A 15,638-nucleotide genomic window follows, 5' to 3' on the forward strand; every position below is an offset into this window, starting at 1 on the left:
ATGCTTTCACATTTCACCTCGTTGTGTGTCTGGATATAGAATAAACGAACGATCATTGGAATATGTGGGCTCAAAAAGCAGCCTGAAGTTGCCTATGCGGCTTTCCTTTTCCAATTCATCAACGGCAGATGCTAATTGCGTCATCGCGTGTTGCAACATGACCAAATTTTCTTATGACAAATGATAATTGCCATTTTGGAGTAATCTTCCAGTATATGTCAGCTAATCTCGTGGTTTCTCTTCAACCAATTTTTGAGAAAATACCTTGCAAAGTGTTCCGTGGAGAAAGCGTTTGTTTCTCCTACTGTCCGGCCGGCGGTGCTTCTTGGCCCCGAAGTCTCTGCAACCACAACAGTATGTCCATATAAGAGGCATTAAGTGTGTTGGTTGGCCCGGAAAATGCTCGATCTATAGATCCCTACGGCTAAAGTAAGACATTCTTCAAAGAGCCTTTTAGATACCTTCTTTCTCCATGTGAGCACCTCCTCTTTTCTTTTATCTCGCTTCACTCCCAAAGGCAAAAATGTGTATTCTGCACGGATTACTGGACAATCTCTCTCCAACGGTTTGGTATAAAAGGCCTCGGCGCTGTTTCCACTGTATCAGACATCAGTCGACACTTCCAGTCCACTCAACAACACAAGCACTAGAATGAACGTTTTAATCAAAGTAATTTCTCTCAATATAGTTAAGATTTTAATTTACCTTAATATATTTTGTTCTTTTTTTGCAGGCTCTTGCCCTCTTGGCTATGATCCTCGTTCCGGCTATCTCAGGCCGTGTCTTGAAAGGTTGGCCCGCTGCTTTGGATGACGACTTCCAGGACAGAGCGGATCTATCGGAAGCTCGCGTCGAAGGCCGTGGGGAAGCTAGAGAAGAACCTGTTGAAACTATGTTAAAACAGCTGGAAGGCCGCGATTTCACTCCGTCCAAAGAGGCATTTGGAAAGCAAGCTGAACTCCACGGAGTTGAAGCTACAAGCGGTGACCAAGGCTATTTCCAGAGCTTTGCTCCGAGAGAAATTGTGCTAGACGACAACCAGAGCATCGAGTCGCGATTCAACTTTCCGGACTTCCCAAAGTGAGTCACTACTTGTAAAAAAAGAAAAAAACATACGGTATTAACTAGGTTAAAACTGTAAAATAGTTTAAGATGTTCTTAATACTCGTTTTATGGTTCTCACGATGACCCATTGATATTTCTGGAAATAGGATGGACTTCCCTTTTGACGCACCCTTCGGTGGTGAACGCCAACAACAACAATAAACATTTGTGTTAAAGAGAGAAACAAATGAGACCGCAGCCGGCTAGAATGGCCTTGCCCAATCTATCGTACCCAAATTACGGACACGTTTATTTTTATTTTTTCTTTAAACTTTGTTTAATGGCATCCTCTAAATGTTTGCCTAGAGGAAAAAACATTAAGAAAATTAACTACTCTGCTCTTTCGATGTCATAAAGGAGCTGGTTCTCTAAGAAACAATATAAAATTTAAACAAAATACCAATTGTGAATTTAATGTTGTAACTATATACGCTACGATGACGTTCTCCCATACGTACTCCTGCCTTTCTTCGAAACAATCGTAGTTACCCATCGTTTGTATTTCTTGAACGAATCCGTGAGTGTATTTTCAAACTAAAAGAGGAAAAAACCAAAAGAAAAATTTTTAGAATGGGATAAATTTTAGGGCCATGAGGTTACATCATTTCCCGAAGTGTGTACATTTCTCGGTCAAAACAATTAAAAGTTTACGCACGAACAACGTTTAATAATAAATGGCTAATCGCTCATCTATGCACACATCACCATGGAGAGACGGTACCACTTATTTTGAAAAGTGGGATTATCATATGAAAAATTTCCTAGCCGAATTCGGAAGGTTGGAAAACGGATAACAAACTAAGAGGCCTACAATGAAAATGCTGCGACCAGCTTCTTCTAGGATAACACTAACGGAATGTACTTAAAGGGATGGCTCGATTTGGGACGACAAACGTCTACGTCGACTAGTTTGGAATGAAAAAACAAAATTCTCTGTTGGGGGTTTCACGAAATGGCCAACACGGAGACGGTATCATAGCAAAGGGGTCAAGATGACCGTGGAACACGCCATCTTTCACTTGAGGGAAAGATACAGTGGATAGGGCACCTTGACAGAACATGAAACTTTTCAAAGCTGATTCTGAGTAGGGAGTTCCATCACCAGTATTTCTCGCGGGCCAGGGAAAATTCTCTGAGTAAAACAAAGTCTTAATGTAACCCAAAGTCCCCCGTTTCTAGTAGAAGTCGTTACCGTTAGCTGTTTTACGCATGCCATTGTCATGTCACTCAAATAACCTCTAGAAAAAAAAGGGTAGGATGGCGATCGCGTCTTATAGAGATTGGGGTTTTTAAAAGTAACAAAAATATTTTAAGAAGGAGACGACGACTCGGAACGACTAGATGGATATTGGGGGCAATAAAAATATTAATAGCACCATGACACACAGTCTAATATGTTTTTTCCAGGACGGAACCTGCATGGCGTTCTACGAGTCACGTTTAGTTAGTGTTTTGTTTTATTGTGGATGAGTAGGCCAAGCCATGATGATTTTCCGGAACGGCACAAACAAACCACGGCCGGGAGCGCTGAAACGGAACAAACGTGTTACAGTTATGACAACAAAAAACGTTGCACAAAAATATATAAATAAACATACCATCGGAAATAGCGATGACCCTGGAATGTTCCGTCGCCGCCCAATCCGACTTGGTCGATCTCGATGCCCACTATATCTTCGGTGATGCCGGGCAGTTTCCCACGATACCAGACGACACCGGTGACGACCAAATGACCGCCATGGAGGGCCTTGACTCGCCCGCCGAGAAACAGGCTAGAAATGGCCGATGGCACATAAGGACCGTTCTCAATGTCTCCTTTTTAAAGGGAGAAAAGAAGAAGCGTTCAACCCTCAGGTGGCACAAAAAAGGAAAACTGGATGAAAACTAACCTGTAAGAGAAGAGCGACGACCAGGCGTGAAATTGTGAGGACGTTGCTCCATATTGGTCAACGAATGTCTTTTGTTCGAGTTGGCAATATCAGTGTTTATAGATAGTGGCAAAGTTCGGCGTGAGTTTGAGTTACTGACTTCCCCTGCGGAATGGTTCTGTTTCTGCAAATTCGGCATACTTTGGGTTGCTTTTGATGGTAGTAAATCTATAAAAGAATTTCAAATGTATGTTAGCATGTCTATGATGTTTTGACGACACAGAACTACAGAAATGATTAACAACCGTGAAAAGAGACACTTTGCTTGAATTTGGACCGTAAATTTTTGTACGGAGTGCTGCTCGTGAAGAATTTTGGTTCTGTGCGTTCTTGGTAGTTGAGTGAGAGACATGAGTCCAATTCAGATAAATCACGTTCAGAGTGAGTCAATGTGGCCCAGCTACCGCTGTGAGAATGAAAAATTTGACTTTGCTGGGGCATGTCTTTCATATCCTCCAGATCTTCCTCATTATCATTAAAACCACCAGGATTATCCTCATGGCTGAGAAATCGGACCCTTCCTCCTAGATGCTTTTGATTTTCTTTTAACCAGTGATCGTCACTACTCAGATTGAATTCACTTTGTGAGAAATCAGGAGCTTGGCTCGTGAGACCAAGATCAGAGAGCAAGAGATTGTCCACCTGATGTTTGCCAATACTATGGTTGCCTACATCCAGCCTATTAGTGAATTTTGATTTGTATGTTTTCTTTTGTTGGGGCTGGCGTATGATTGGAGGGGCTACAATTGCCTCTGATGAGATGCATAGAGAAGCCAAATCACTTCTTTCTACTCTCTGATAGCGCTTTCCATTTGATTTCCCATCAAGATCCAGGCTAAGATCCGAATTCCATCTTCGAGGTAGAAGCTCACAAGTCTGTGTTTCCGTATCTGTCAAAGTAACACCACAAGGTGTAACTCTCTGTTGAAGAATGTTTTCTTTTTCCATTTTCCTTAAAAGCACGACGAGCTTGGCCCGAAAGTCGCCTTGAAGGGAATTCAGTTCAAGCACTTGCCGTTTGCATTGGTCTAGTTGGTCACGCAGATGTGCAATCGTCGATCGTAATTGAGTATTGACACTAGAATTGGTACATTGTGCCTCCATTTACAGCTGAAATCATCGTTCGAAAACGCAAACAAAATCAAACAGGAAGAAAGAAACACCAGAAGCAGTTTTGTTGTTCTTGCCACGTAACTAGGTTGACTTTCGATAAAACCAGAAGAGACTCGAAGGAACTGTCTCAAGTTTACGCAACATAAAACACGAACATAAATAATCAAGGCCAACTATAACTAACCGAATGTTTTTTACCCGATTCAGTGGTTGCTGAACCCTTCCGTTTGGGAGCAGCACCGATGGAAGGCGTGTCTTCTGTCTTAAATTTTTAGTGGGTGATGATGATGGAAACGGGCAAAAGCAATAAATGAAATCGTATAATGGGAAATTGAGAACTTTTAAAGCTGGCGTCCGAGTAGGACGCAGCACTGCGAAAGACTATTTTTAACTGTGTGGCATAGATGACGTGAATTAAGCACTGTAGACCTGTTTCCTTGACAACGGCAAACGAGGAACCTTATTTTTGAAACTCTTAGGGATAATTATCCCTTTGATGGCAAGTAGTATACTGCATACTGCCCAGGTAAGGTTTGCAGTGTGCATCGAGTCACGTCAGACATCGCTTATTGAATTGCAGTTTGCTACAGTGCACATCCCCAAAGGGAAATGGGAAATGAAGGACAACGTTGTTTTTCCAAACGTTTTCATGTGGATGTGCGTCTTGTATTTTCGTTACTAGAGATGGTAGTCTAGGCAACAACATGGAAATTACGTACAGTGCATCGCCACATGACCAGCATGATGGAAGATGACGGTAGGGAGGAACAACGAACTGCTCAACAATGAGACGTCGAACAACGAAGAACGTATACGAAAGAAATAAAATAAAACAAAACTAGACGAGCTGTTTTTCAATAAAGAAATTAAGGCTGGTAAAAGATCTTTTATCGATTAAATTTTTTAAGTGAGGATCAGGCCTTTTCTTCGTAGTGAGATTTTAATAGCTGCCGCTGCCGTAGTTTCCGACGGGGTGATCGGTGTACCAGCCGAAAGCGCCGTATCCACCGGTGTAGGCTCCGTAATCGACGTAGTCGTTGCCACCATAACCGCTACCGTTGGATCGGGCAGAGGATGAAGTTTCCGGCTCTTGAGCTTCACGTTTCCAATCGACAAAATTCAATTGTCAATAACCAATGGAAGAAAAAATCTAAGAAAATGCGAATTCAAAGTAAATACCATCGCGGCGGACGCGGTGTGCGGGAAGCTGAAATCCTGGATAAGGAGCGGGTCCATTAAGGAACTCGATGTCCTCAATAGGGATGGCCAAGAATCGTGGACGGGCAGAGGCAGCAGCCACAACGGCAGCGAAGAAGAGGGTTACCAAAATCTACAAGAACAATTCGGGTTTAGCACAATCATTATTATTTTAATTTCCGATAAAGATAACTTAATTCAAAACAAAGAAAATGTAATCTTACCAGCTTGGAAGCCATCGTATTGTTTCGTTAAATCCGGAGAGGAGCTGTTGATCAAATGAATGAACAAGTTCGTCTGTGACTTTGAGTTGGAAGTCGACAGCTTTTATACATGGCTGCGAACACCAAAAGCGTTGGGACTAGCCTCAATTTCACACACAAGTCCCGCTCGGTAAATCATCGATGGTTTAAAAAGAAGGTAGGTATTCGTAGAAGGGCGGAAAAAGAGGCGGTTCCTTGAAACAAGTGGCAACGAATCGAGGCCTGATGAGAGCTCGAGGCCAGGCTCCTGCACTTAGGTGTTCGACCCCTAGCAAGTATTAAGGGCAGGATGAGGAAAAAGTAAACGACTGCGACCACGAACGTGTGCAACAAAACTTTAATTGACGTCTATATAAATATACTTCTCTTGTGGGGTGCACAACCTCCGTTATTTTTCAATTCAATGGAGATTTCGTGAGCAGCATCATAATCATTTCTAGCAAGATGATTGCCGAGTTTCAGACCATGCGAATTTTATCTTTTTCTTTGTTTGGTTGGGTTCACCTGAGGCATCCAGCTTGTTCGTCTGAGCGGAACGGTTTCTTTTTCTTCCGTCTTCAACTCTGTCCGGACACCAAATGTCATCAACATATGATACAGTTTTTTCGGACAGCGACGGTCATTCATTTGTGGGATTTATTTTCTGAACAATTGTTTTGTTTTCCTTCTTGCTTCTAGACCTACGAAACGAAAAATGGTTCATGAATCGTGAATCATTTTTGCCATTTCCGGGATGTAAATTATACCTGAATCGCTTAGGAGAGCCTCCTCTCCACCTAAAGAATAACATGACATAATACGGGAAGATATCAGTCAAATAACCCTAGTAAACCGCAAATGTCCCAATTGCATTAGCCCCGAAGATAAACAAAGGCGAGGATTGCACTGTTACGATGACAGCGGAACGCTTAAGTTGGCTTAAAACGCATCGTTTCTGTATGTCTATTAGGATACGGTTAATGTCTTCTTTTGCTAACATTTTTTTACAAAAACACTGACCCGATTTTTTAAAAGTTAAAGTGTTTCACTTTGAGGGAAAAAGCGAATAAAATGGGACGGGAAGAAAATGTTCAGAGACTGTACAAGAGATTGGCACATGCATTGTCGACGATACTGAGAAATAGTTTGGTGATTAAAAATGAAGAAATGCCGTAGATATATGCGATCGAGGTCAAAAGTTCACACATGTGCCGCAAAACAGATCATTTTCTGCACTTGAACCCATACGCACGTCAAAGGATTAGATATGATAGTAATCTGTTACATTACGAAACAAGAAATTTTAAAAGTCATTCCGTTTTTAAAACTGCAATAGCGACATTGGGAGCTATTTAGGAAGGGGGACTACCGGGAGTGTCAGACGACGGATTTATCCTTGATGGTCGCTGTTCTGTCGTGTTGACTTCTGGATTTGGAAGTGCGCGGTTATTGAAATTGGGTCTGACCCAGATCTGCCCCGTGTTATTCCCATTAATGTCCCCGTTGTTGTTGTCTTCCTCAACACGTTCAGCGGCCAATTCCAGAGGCGCAGGTGCTTGAGGAACTATTCTATCAGCCAGCTGCGGTTGGCCAGGCAACGGTTGTGCGTTATTTACTAAAAGTGAGAAAATGGCTGAGAGGAACGGGCCATTGCTGACGTTGTTACTACTGTTGCTGTTGTTGACATTGCGAGTCACAGACCAGTCGTTCGTGCTAAGATTCTCTCGTGAGACATAGGGAGGTGGTGGCTCATCTCGATTACCAGTAGCGTGCCTACCAGCGGCCACTTCCTCGTAGGGTGGTGGCTCGACAGGCCGACCCATTAATTGGACGCCATTATTAATGTTATACGTGACTAATAAACTGGTATTGGGTCCGGGGCCGCCTGGATCTCCATAGGAATTCAAAACCAAGCCAGGAGAACGACTCAGATCAGATCGGAGCAGCCCACGTGTCCAACGATTGTTGGACGTTGCCAAGTACGAGTCAAGGTCACTCCAGACACGCGTGTCGGATCGGTATGCGGCGTAGGCGTTGGGGATGGCCGAACGGCGCATGTGGACACGACACACGGTAATAACTGTGAAGGTAACGATGAGAACGAACGCCACAGCACAACCTGCCAATCAAAATAATGTTTTGAATAGGTTGAACTAGTCGAGAGTCTAAACAAGATGATGGTTACGAAGGCCATACCTATGATCGTATACATTGTAGACTGAAGAAAACCAATTTCGTGGAACTGATGGTGCGTTTGAAGAGGAAAATCTGGTGCAAGGAAATTGAGCAGCTTGCCACAACAAGGGATTTCGTAGGTTGCCGTACAATTTGCATCATAGTACTTGTCGCAGCAGACTTTCTTCGATATACATCTACCATCGTCACAGTGCAATTTACCGTCACAAGGAGATTCGCCTGAAGATCACGTGTTTAATTGAAATATATTCCTTTCACTTATTCATTCATGTCTGATTTGAAATTACCACAAATTTCTTTGGATTCATCTGCTCCATCACCGCAATCTGGAGTGCCATCGCATTTGTAACGTTGAGGTATGCAAGACTTGGAAGAACACATGAACATGTTATCACCACAAGTTCCTTTTCCTAAGATTGGATCCATAAAAGTAAAGTAGATGTGTATGCCAAGGCATTATGACTCCATCTTACTTGGTAAAATACTAATATCAACTGAATGTTGTAGTTGTGTTAATTTTTCACCACGGGCAATACAACGATACATTCCACTATCAGACTCCTGTAATTTAGTTATTGTTAGGTGAAGGGTGTTTATAGCTCCAGGCTTATTGAAGATATTGTGCATTCTAAAAAACAATGAAACATATAACTGTATATATATATATATGTAAAAATGCCACAAGTTTCGTAAATCTTTATACCGATTTGTACTGTGCTGAGGGAGATGCCATTCTAGCTGAAACTTAACAAAGGGTCCAGATTCTTTGACTACTTGGCAGGTGAGGTTGAGTGTCTCGTCCACTCTCTTGACAAGTGCAAACCCTGTGAGAGGAGCTTCTGGCAATATTTCTAAGCGATGTTTGACATGTACAAGTTCATGATCTTCTGAATGATGCTCCTCTTCAACATAGGATGAAGAAGGTTCAGCTTCACTCATGATTCCTCCAGCACAGACTGAGGAGGAAAAAATATCTGTACAGTAAAAGAATGCTTAAGAGTATCTCCATTATCACCATTGTCTTTCAACCTACCTAGCCAATGGAGCAGAACCAAAGAAAACGTAAAAACGAAAACAGATTTTGAGTCTTTCGAAAATTCATGGCTAGCCATGAAAGTATCTGCTTCCTTTTCTGTCGCAGCACTAAGTAAATAGCAAAGATATTGCAGTACGTGAAGAACAACAATAAATCAACAATTATGAGCGGAATGCTGCAGCCCCAGCAGACAAACTATTCAATGACCGTTCTCCGTCATCTAGCGGCCAGGTTTCAATATGCGTTTCTCAAAGCTTAAAAATTGCCTACTGTCAAGATGAGCCTACCGACATATAGTTTAACAAGATAATAATAGCATAACAACATTAAGCAAGACTTTAAAAAGGCAATTTTTACGATTTCTGAAGTAGTAAACGTGTTCTACGTTAACCAATATGGCTGATATAACTAAAGTCAACAATCATTGCCAACATACAATGCATACTACCTCGTTGACTTTATTTGACAAGAGTGTCAGTGGCATAAACGATTTCCCGGATAACATCCAGTGAAAACGGAAGCCACGATGTGATACCTCAACCAACCACTTCCAGTTGCGACGGGCTGGAAAAGCTGTTTCTTTTTTACGAACAGTTCAGAGTAATATGTTCTTTAGTGCACACTTTGATGTCGACCAGTAATGATGTTGTATTTAGTAAAATTAGTTTACATTGTGTCAACAATGGTTGAAATGAACTGTCAAACATTCACCACAAAGGATGTTAGGATCAATATTCCTGTTACGAACGAGATTAGCATACGCGATCCATTTGCAGCATCGGATACGCCAATGGAAGAACCTAGTACGAAGCAACAGTTACGCTATTTTTAAAAAATCAGAAAACTACCTTTTCTGTTTTTTACTTTTATAAGTACTAAAAGTAATTGATGCCTTACGTTTGTTTTTACGTTAGAAATGTACTGCGATTTGCCAAGCCCAATCCCGAACGGCTGGATCGATATTACGGACAATCTTCCTTTAAAAATGTCAACGGTAGGCCGATCAATCATTTATCGTTGCAACACAAACGCGAGGCTGATTGGTGCTTCCTCTGCCACTTGCGAAAAAGGCGGAAATTGGAGTAAAAATCCACCGGAATGTTTATGTTAGTTCCACTGGATCACACTCGTGGAAAACGAATGGCAAGTAACCTTTTTTCTTTCATGAACATTTAAGCACCTTGCATCGTACCCGTGGTGGAACATGGCGTCGTGCGAAACGAGTCGTCTGGATCGACGTTATTTCACGGAGGGAAGTTAACCATCGATTGCATTGATTCCTACCAGCCGGTTCATGGACAGATCACCTCCACTTGCAACAACGGAACGTGGAACGTTATCCCTCGATGCGAACCAGGTAATAATAACACGGAGACTGTCGGTTTCTCCGAATTAATTAACTTTAGTATGATAATGAAGTTCAGAATCTTAAAAGATAAGATTCATTGATGAAAATTTACGAATTCCATTCTATAAATATCGCATGTTGGACCACATGATTACAGCCCCTAGAGGAAATTGTGACAGGCCGGAAATACCGAACGGAATGTTCGTTCAAATTGATGGAAGGAACGTAACCCATAACCAAACCTACGTCCCTGGAACTGAAATCTTTTATAAATGTGCTGATCCTAATAGACGACTAATCGATAACTCAGATTCAGAAGTGACGCATTCACGTCTTGTCTGCGATACGGCAACACGAAGCTGGAAAGGAACTCTGTTAACATGCGGTTAGTCTTTATCGTTAATTTACGTTAAGATACCATCTAAATATATAGCATATACCAGTATCAAATGCGGCTAATTAATTTTGGATTTTGTACAGAGGCAACGTGTGGATCCTTAATTCCCCTCATCCGGCTTAAGCTGTTAGCTGCTGATGCACCGGAATTACGTAACATCAAGTTAGACGGACCGGATTTAGTCGGAGAACGCTACAAAGTTGGGACCAACGCATCAGTATATTGCAAACCAGCAGAAAATGTTGTTCACCCGACGGCCACTGCGAATAATGGCCTGGTGGTTTGCCAATCTAACGGGACGTGGGGAGGAAGTTTTCCTATTTGTGGTAAGTTGCCATTAAAATTGCATGTTGCGAACTCGCTAGAAGACTTATTGCAAATTACCGCATAGCCACAAGGTAAATCATCGTAACCACTAATTTTCTTTGGTCTTACTTACAGTTCGATCGGTAGGAGGTCGCTTGAAGTTATTGACATTTTATATCATCTTGACTTCGTCTGCCATTGGTTTGATATTCTTTTTGATGTTGGTCTGGATTTACAACAAGTAAAACCCCTAAATCGATCTGAACAATGAAAATTCCGACTATAGCTTTTTTTCCCCATTTCATTTTGAAGATGCGGACATCACAAAACTTCTCCCGACGTTGGTAACGACAACAGCAATAATGAAAACAGCAACGATGCACAAGGAATGCGGGCTGAACTACTGCGCCAAATCGGACGACAAAGTTTCTATTCTTTGGACGAAACTCCCGATGGTGGCCATCACGGATACGCCACGATTCACAGACCAGGAACACTTAGGAGACAGTCAGCCTTGATTGTTCACTACGGTAAAAACAGGACTACCAGTCAATATGGCAAACTGGGTTAGTAATTTTTTTCATTTTGCCATTATCGTTCTACGTTGTAATCTAATCAACCTGAACTAAAAACATGTTAAACAAGCATGAATGCTACTTGTAAAGTAAGTTGCCGAAGAAAAAAAAGAAAGAAGAAAGAACACGCACGCAGCACAGACGTTTCAATCTAATTTGTGGAGTATCTATTTTACAACGCTAAAGTACGATGTGGCAAATTTCAGGTGCACAGGCTACAAAATACATTTTGTGCTTGCAAAACATATATACCCTTTCCATCGTGCCTTTGATAATTGGCCTGTAAAAAGAGACGGTTTCTATTCCTGGTTGCACAAACGACGTCGTATGACGTCATTGAATAAAACTAATCATTATAAAAGATTCGTCGGGTGATTGAGGCATCCGTGCAGTTAGTTATTTGTGGGCGTGCTTCTAGACTTTCTATAGTTAAACAATTCTTTTGAAAGAGAAAAGGAGCCTCTATCTATGAAAAATTAGGTTCAAACACAATAAAAGAATGGAAGGAAATGGACCCAATCAAGGCAACAAAGGGAGTCCTATTCAATACAATAAGGCTCTATATTTAATAGATGAGAACGCATTTCAGCAGTGGGAATCAAACGACCCCTGCCCATAACAAAAGAGAGTTCGAGATAAATCCGGAGTATAGCGATTTTACCCAGTACCCAGCTAACCCTCTCAAATATTTGGAAAACAAATAAAATAGATCGATAACTTGAGTGAAATGGCAAACAATGGAGCGCACAGGATAAAAGACTTTACGTTCCTTTAAATAAGAAAGATAAATCCTAAACTGTAAAAACAAAGTGCTGATTTCAGTTTGTGCGTAAACAGGTCTATCAAGAGTGTGCAGGGAATCCGAAAAGCTGGGAGCACGCTTAGGGAAGATTCATAGCTTAAGAGAACGGCGGAAAACACGGGAATCTAATACCTATTAAATTAGCCAACTTTATGGTTAACTTCATTGATAAATTTTTTTGGCATCTTTAGCTCCATACGGTTTGGCTAGCGAGTATTCGACTCGTTATCAAATTGATCCCTTCTGTCATTGCATTTAACAACAAGCTTCCTATCGGTTGTTATTGCTGGAGTACACGTAGTCTAATTTCATGTCCCAATATCTCGTTCAGGAATATCGTTTTTGGAATCGATAAGAGTATGTTGCTATAAAGATATACCTGTCCGTACAATTCTAGACGTCCTGCGTGTCTTTGCCGCTGACTGAAACTGCGAGTAACGCTCCAGCCTCTTCCATGTCTTCGCTGTCACCACCAGTGTCGCTATCCGTCGGCGCTCGTAAAATGTTGATTCCAGCTGGTAGAACGGAAAGCATATTTTTCTCGAGGTTCACACTAACATTGACGAAAGAATATCTATCGCCTCCTTTTTCCCAGGAAGACAGCATTGCCTTTAGCATCTGACAAAAACAATAAGATTTTAGTTTTGAAAACTCGTGAGAACGAAAATTTTATGTTTTTTTGGCAATATACCTTAAGTGACGTGTGGTCTATATCGCTGACGCGGCTCATGTCGATAATTATAGTCTTTGGTGTAGAATCGTCAATGCTCTCACTGGATATCCTAACCAGTGCTTGGCGAAATCGTTCCACGGAAGGAAAATACAGATTGCGGTCCGCCCTGAGAATGATACGTTCTCCTACACCTTGTTTCTGTTTCAGAAAAATACAATGGAATGCCAGAAGTTCAATAACTAAACACCACACATTTAAGATTTCTAACCTTATATCTAACATAACTGGATTTCGTCCGGGTAGCTTCATGGGCCAACAACAACAAATGGACTAACGCGCCAATCAGAATGCCGTATTCGATGTTGATAAGCAAACAGAAGAAGAAGGTCGTTCCGAAAGGAATCAACTCAATTCCTAGTGGGAAAATTTTTTTTTTATATGAAACGTTGTGAAAGATTTTAGAAATTATATGCAAATAACAGAAAACATACTTCTGCCTCTCCACATGGGAAGAATTTCATCAAATTCAATCATGGAGTAGACGGCAACGATGATGACGGCTCCGAGAACGGATTTGGGAATGTAGTAGAAAGTCGGCATCAGGAAGCTCAGTGCTATCAATATCACAAGGCCTACCACAGTGCAAAAGAAACGATCGAAATTTGAAATCACGAAACTAGATGAGGTATTTGAGTCTTACCGTTGAAGAAATTGGCAAATTGAGTTTTGGCTCCGCTGGCAGACATGACCGAGCTCCGGGAGAAGGACGCCGTCAGCGGCATGCATCCGAAGAAAGAACAAAAGACCGAGCCCATCCCGACGGCAATCATCTCTTGTGTCGAGTCCGTCTTGCCTCCGTTGGCTATGGGCCAAGTGAATCAATAAGAAACATGGATCAGTTAAAAGGAAGCACTTTGTAAGGAGAGAAAATAATTACAGAAAGCTTTGGCGATCGCCACTTGTTCCAGAATGGCTATCAGTGGAACCATGACTAGACCCATGCCCAAGTCGGACACGATGGTATCAAATGTCACCAATTCGAAACCTGGATCTGTAGAGTTGGAAAGGGAAGAATTTGATATGGGACGTTCGAAGCTGAATGGTGGCAAATGAAACGATGGTACTCCTGATTTGATTTCACCTAGAAAAAAGAAATCGAACAATTAAGATTGTTACGCTGTTACACACAGTCAAAGTCAAATCGATCACAACCGGTGAGATTGAAAGGATGATAACCATAAAGCTCGAAAGAATAGGCAATAACGCAACCAAGGACAACAGCTAGAGCATTGCGACATGTTGAAACGAACCATATCGCTTTGCTCACATGACGGTTGCGAAGGCAGCTCCAGGTGGTACAAGCTTTTCTCATATGAGTCAGATTCTATAACAAAGAAAAACTGTCAGCCCAGTAACACTAGAGAAATGCACATTGTGAAAAGAACCTTGAGAAGCAAAAGAAACAGCATAAAGGAAAAACCGAGGAGAGTATCCCACAATTTGATATCCTTCCAGTTAGTGATGATGCCTGGGAAAACTTTGGCGAAAGATGAACCGGGAAATTTAAGACCCAAAAGAGTTTTGAATTGTGCGACTATGACAGTAGCAGCTGCGGCGGAGCAAAAACCTGAGATAACAGGCCCGGATATGAACTCCATAATCCATCCTAAAATGCAAAATCATTTTTAAAAACATGGTTGTACTAAATGAATTCAAACTTGAATGTTTTCTATTTTACCCAAGTTCAGAAGACCAGCCATCAGTTCAATGCAACCAGCGAGAAAAGACAATACGACTGCGTAGGGTGCTCCTCCTTTTACTGCATATTCATGTGTCATAAGAGCCATAACCGCTGTTGGACCAACAGTGATTTGCCGCACCGAACCAAGTAATGCGTAGACAAAGGGGCCAGCAAATGCGGTATACAATCCATACTGTGGAAAAAAAAACAAGCAATGAGTTTGATATAATAATACACATAAATCTGAGGGTAAGTACTTCAACAGGAAGTCCTGCTACAGCCCCGTATGCGATTCCTTGAGGAATAGCTGTAAGTGCAACAGTGAAACCAGCTATGCAGTCGTGGAAGATGGATCGCAATGTGTACTTCGGGGCCCACTGCAGAAATGGCAGGCGCCTTTTTAACAATCCAGTTGTGCACGACTCACGAATCCATTGCCGAACTGGGGAGGTGTTTCCATGTTGTGATTCACTTTCCCTGTCAATGCCATTTTCATCTGTTTCCAAGTGGGGACAGGCACTGTCATTTTTCAAGACCATTTCACTGGATGTCCCCCTAGCACAAGACAAACTAAAGTATAACTTGTTATTCCAAACTGTCCCCGAATCTCCAGAATGCAAGCTCTTTGTTCGTGTGAGATTGCTGTTGAACTAACAGGAACAAAATCATGCTTCCAACTAAAACCCGCGTCATACATGTAATAACATAACTAATTTTACTTCGAAGATAAAAAACGCTTCAATTTTACCTATTTCTATGAAGCTGTGGTTTCCGTTTCGACGTTATCTCCTATCGTAGCAAGGGAGTTAACAACATCCGTGTTCAATACATTTTGAGTTATAAGAGAGAACGACGAGCTATCGAGCACGATACGACCTCATTATTCCAACGGTAGGGTTTTAAGTTTTAAACAAGATTTTTTCTCTTCTGTTAGATGAACATCAGAAGGAAACAACCAGCCACGTCGACTGGTATGCAAA

At 41.7% G+C, this 15,638-nt stretch overlaps 6 protein-coding genes across 7 annotated transcripts; 2 read left to right on the plus strand and 4 right to left on the minus strand.

Annotated features, from left to right (window-relative positions):
* The first annotated feature begins 529 nt into the window (after positions 1–529).
* Positions 530–1,501, plus strand: LOC130703670 (uncharacterized). The gene is made up of 3 exons (XM_057525110.1): positions 530–669; positions 734–1,080; positions 1,212–1,501. The coding sequence occupies exons 1-3, from the start codon at positions 652–654 to the stop codon at positions 1,264–1,266; spliced, it is 420 nt and encodes a 139-aa protein (XP_057381093.1). The 5' UTR covers positions 530–651; the 3' UTR covers positions 1,267–1,501.
* Positions 1,502–1,599: 98 nt separating this feature from the next.
* Positions 1,600–4,305, minus strand: LOC130703676 (uncharacterized). The gene is made up of 4 exons (XM_057525117.2): positions 3,278–4,305; positions 2,994–3,200; positions 2,703–2,919; positions 1,600–2,631 (listed from the first exon to the last, which is right to left on the minus strand). Exons 1-4 carry the CDS (start codon positions 4,134–4,136, stop codon positions 2,562–2,564), a joined length of 1,353 nt encoding a protein of 450 aa, XP_057381100.1. The 5' UTR covers positions 4,137–4,305; the 3' UTR covers positions 1,600–2,561.
* A 484-nt stretch (positions 4,306–4,789) lies between these two features.
* Positions 4,790–5,721, minus strand: LOC130703672 (uncharacterized). The gene is made up of 3 exons (XM_057525113.1): positions 5,567–5,721; positions 5,325–5,475; positions 4,790–5,240 (listed from the first exon to the last, which is right to left on the minus strand). Exons 1-3 carry the CDS (start codon positions 5,579–5,581, stop codon positions 5,086–5,088), a joined length of 321 nt encoding a protein of 106 aa, XP_057381096.1. The 5' UTR covers positions 5,582–5,721; the 3' UTR covers positions 4,790–5,085.
* A 139-nt stretch (positions 5,722–5,860) lies between these two features.
* LOC130703655 (uncharacterized) lies at positions 5,861–9,072 on the minus strand. Its single transcript, XM_057525091.2, has 7 exons — positions 8,814–9,072; positions 8,484–8,736; positions 8,254–8,408; positions 8,068–8,190; positions 7,781–7,999; positions 6,352–7,703; positions 5,861–6,285 (listed from the first exon to the last, which is right to left on the minus strand). Exons 1-6 carry the CDS (start codon positions 8,890–8,892, stop codon positions 6,937–6,939), a joined length of 1,596 nt encoding a protein of 531 aa, XP_057381074.1. The 5' UTR covers positions 8,893–9,072; the 3' UTR covers positions 5,861–6,285; positions 6,352–6,936.
* A 352-nt stretch (positions 9,073–9,424) lies between these two features.
* Positions 9,425–11,817, plus strand: LOC130703658 (sushi, von Willebrand factor type A, EGF and pentraxin domain-containing protein 1-like). Its single transcript, XM_057525094.2, has 7 exons — positions 9,425–9,619; positions 9,731–9,922; positions 9,994–10,173; positions 10,322–10,549; positions 10,645–10,887; positions 11,003–11,108; positions 11,180–11,817. The coding sequence occupies exons 1-7, from the start codon at positions 9,457–9,459 to the stop codon at positions 11,436–11,438; spliced, it is 1,371 nt and encodes a 456-aa protein (XP_057381077.2). The 5' UTR covers positions 9,425–9,456; the 3' UTR covers positions 11,439–11,817.
* LOC130703674 (sodium-independent sulfate anion transporter-like) lies at positions 11,818–15,595 on the minus strand. 2 transcript variants are annotated; one of them, XM_059496481.1, is made up of 11 exons: positions 15,407–15,595; positions 14,916–15,213; positions 14,656–14,851; positions 14,363–14,583; positions 14,130–14,301; positions 13,855–14,058; positions 13,618–13,779; positions 13,409–13,549; positions 13,186–13,331; positions 12,936–13,115; positions 11,818–12,862 (listed from the first exon to the last, which is right to left on the minus strand). In XM_059496481.1, the coding sequence occupies exons 2-11, from the start codon at positions 15,195–15,197 to the stop codon at positions 12,638–12,640; spliced, it is 1,929 nt and encodes a 642-aa protein (XP_059352464.1). In that variant the 5' UTR covers positions 15,198–15,213; positions 15,407–15,595; the 3' UTR covers positions 11,818–12,637. The 2 variants fall into 2 exon arrangements, with proteins under 2 accessions (XP_059352464.1, XP_057381098.1); XM_057525115.2 differs by having other exon boundaries at positions 14,916–15,228.
* Between the last annotated feature and the right edge of the window lie 43 nt (positions 15,596–15,638).

This window comes from Daphnia carinata, chromosome 8 (assembly GCF_022539665.2).
Source record: "Daphnia carinata strain CSIRO-1 chromosome 8, CSIRO_AGI_Dcar_HiC_V3, whole genome shotgun sequence".
Taxonomy (NCBI): Eukaryota; Metazoa; Arthropoda; class Branchiopoda; order Diplostraca; family Daphniidae; genus Daphnia; species Daphnia carinata.

Excerpts from the sequence above, each read along its gene's own strand:
- LOC130703670 (XM_057525110.1), top strand. Across the intron at positions 1,081-1,211 it reads AACTTTCCGGACTTCCCAAA|GATGGACTTCCCTTTTGACG; the intron begins GTGAGTCACTAC and ends TTCTGGAAATAG.
- LOC130703676 (XM_057525117.2), bottom strand. The coding sequence starts at position 4,136 with ATGGAGGCACAATGTACCAATTCTAGTGTCAATACTCAATTACGATCG. Across the intron at positions 2,920-2,993 it reads TCGTCGCTCTTCTCTTACAG|GAGACATTGAGAACGGTCCT; the intron begins GTTAGTTTTCAT and ends CCCTTTAAAAAG. Across the intron at positions 2,632-2,702 it reads GGTCATCGCTATTTCCGATG|CGCTCCCGGCCGTGGTTTGT; the intron begins GTATGTTTATTT and ends GTTCCGTTTCAG.
- LOC130703672 (XM_057525113.1), bottom strand. Across the intron at positions 5,241-5,324 it reads ACACCGCGTCCGCCGCGATG|CTCAAGAGCCGGAAACTTCA; the intron begins GTATTTACTTTG and ends GGAAACGTGAAG.
- LOC130703655 (XM_057525091.2), bottom strand. The coding sequence starts at position 8,892 with ATGGCTAGCCATGAATTTTCGAAAGACTCAAAATCTGTTTTCGTTTTT. Across the intron at positions 8,191-8,253 it reads TGATATTAGTATTTTACCAA|GAAAAGGAACTTGTGGTGAT; the intron begins GTAAGATGGAGT and ends ATCCAATCTTAG. Across the intron at positions 7,704-7,780 it reads TACAATGTATACGATCATAG|GTTGTGCTGTGGCGTTCGTT; the intron begins GTATGGCCTTCG and ends TTTGATTGGCAG.
- LOC130703658 (XM_057525094.2), top strand. The coding sequence starts at position 9,457 with ATGATGTTGTATTTAGTAAAATTAGTTTACATTGTGTCAACAATGGTT. Across the intron at positions 9,923-9,993 it reads AAATCCACCGGAATGTTTAT|CACCTTGCATCGTACCCGTG; the intron begins GTTAGTTCCACT and ends TGAACATTTAAG. Across the intron at positions 10,550-10,644 it reads AGGAACTCTGTTAACATGCG|AGGCAACGTGTGGATCCTTA; the intron begins GTTAGTCTTTAT and ends GATTTTGTACAG.
- LOC130703674 (XM_059496481.1), bottom strand. The coding sequence starts at position 15,197 with ATGGTCTTGAAAAATGACAGTGCCTGTCCCCACTTGGAAACAGATGAA. Across the intron at positions 13,116-13,185 it reads CCAGTTATGTTAGATATAAG|AAACAAGGTGTAGGAGAACG; the intron begins GTTAGAAATCTT and ends TTTCTGAAACAG. Across the intron at positions 12,863-12,935 it reads TAGACCACACGTCACTTAAG|ATGCTAAAGGCAATGCTGTC; the intron begins GTATATTGCCAA and ends TGTTTTTGTCAG.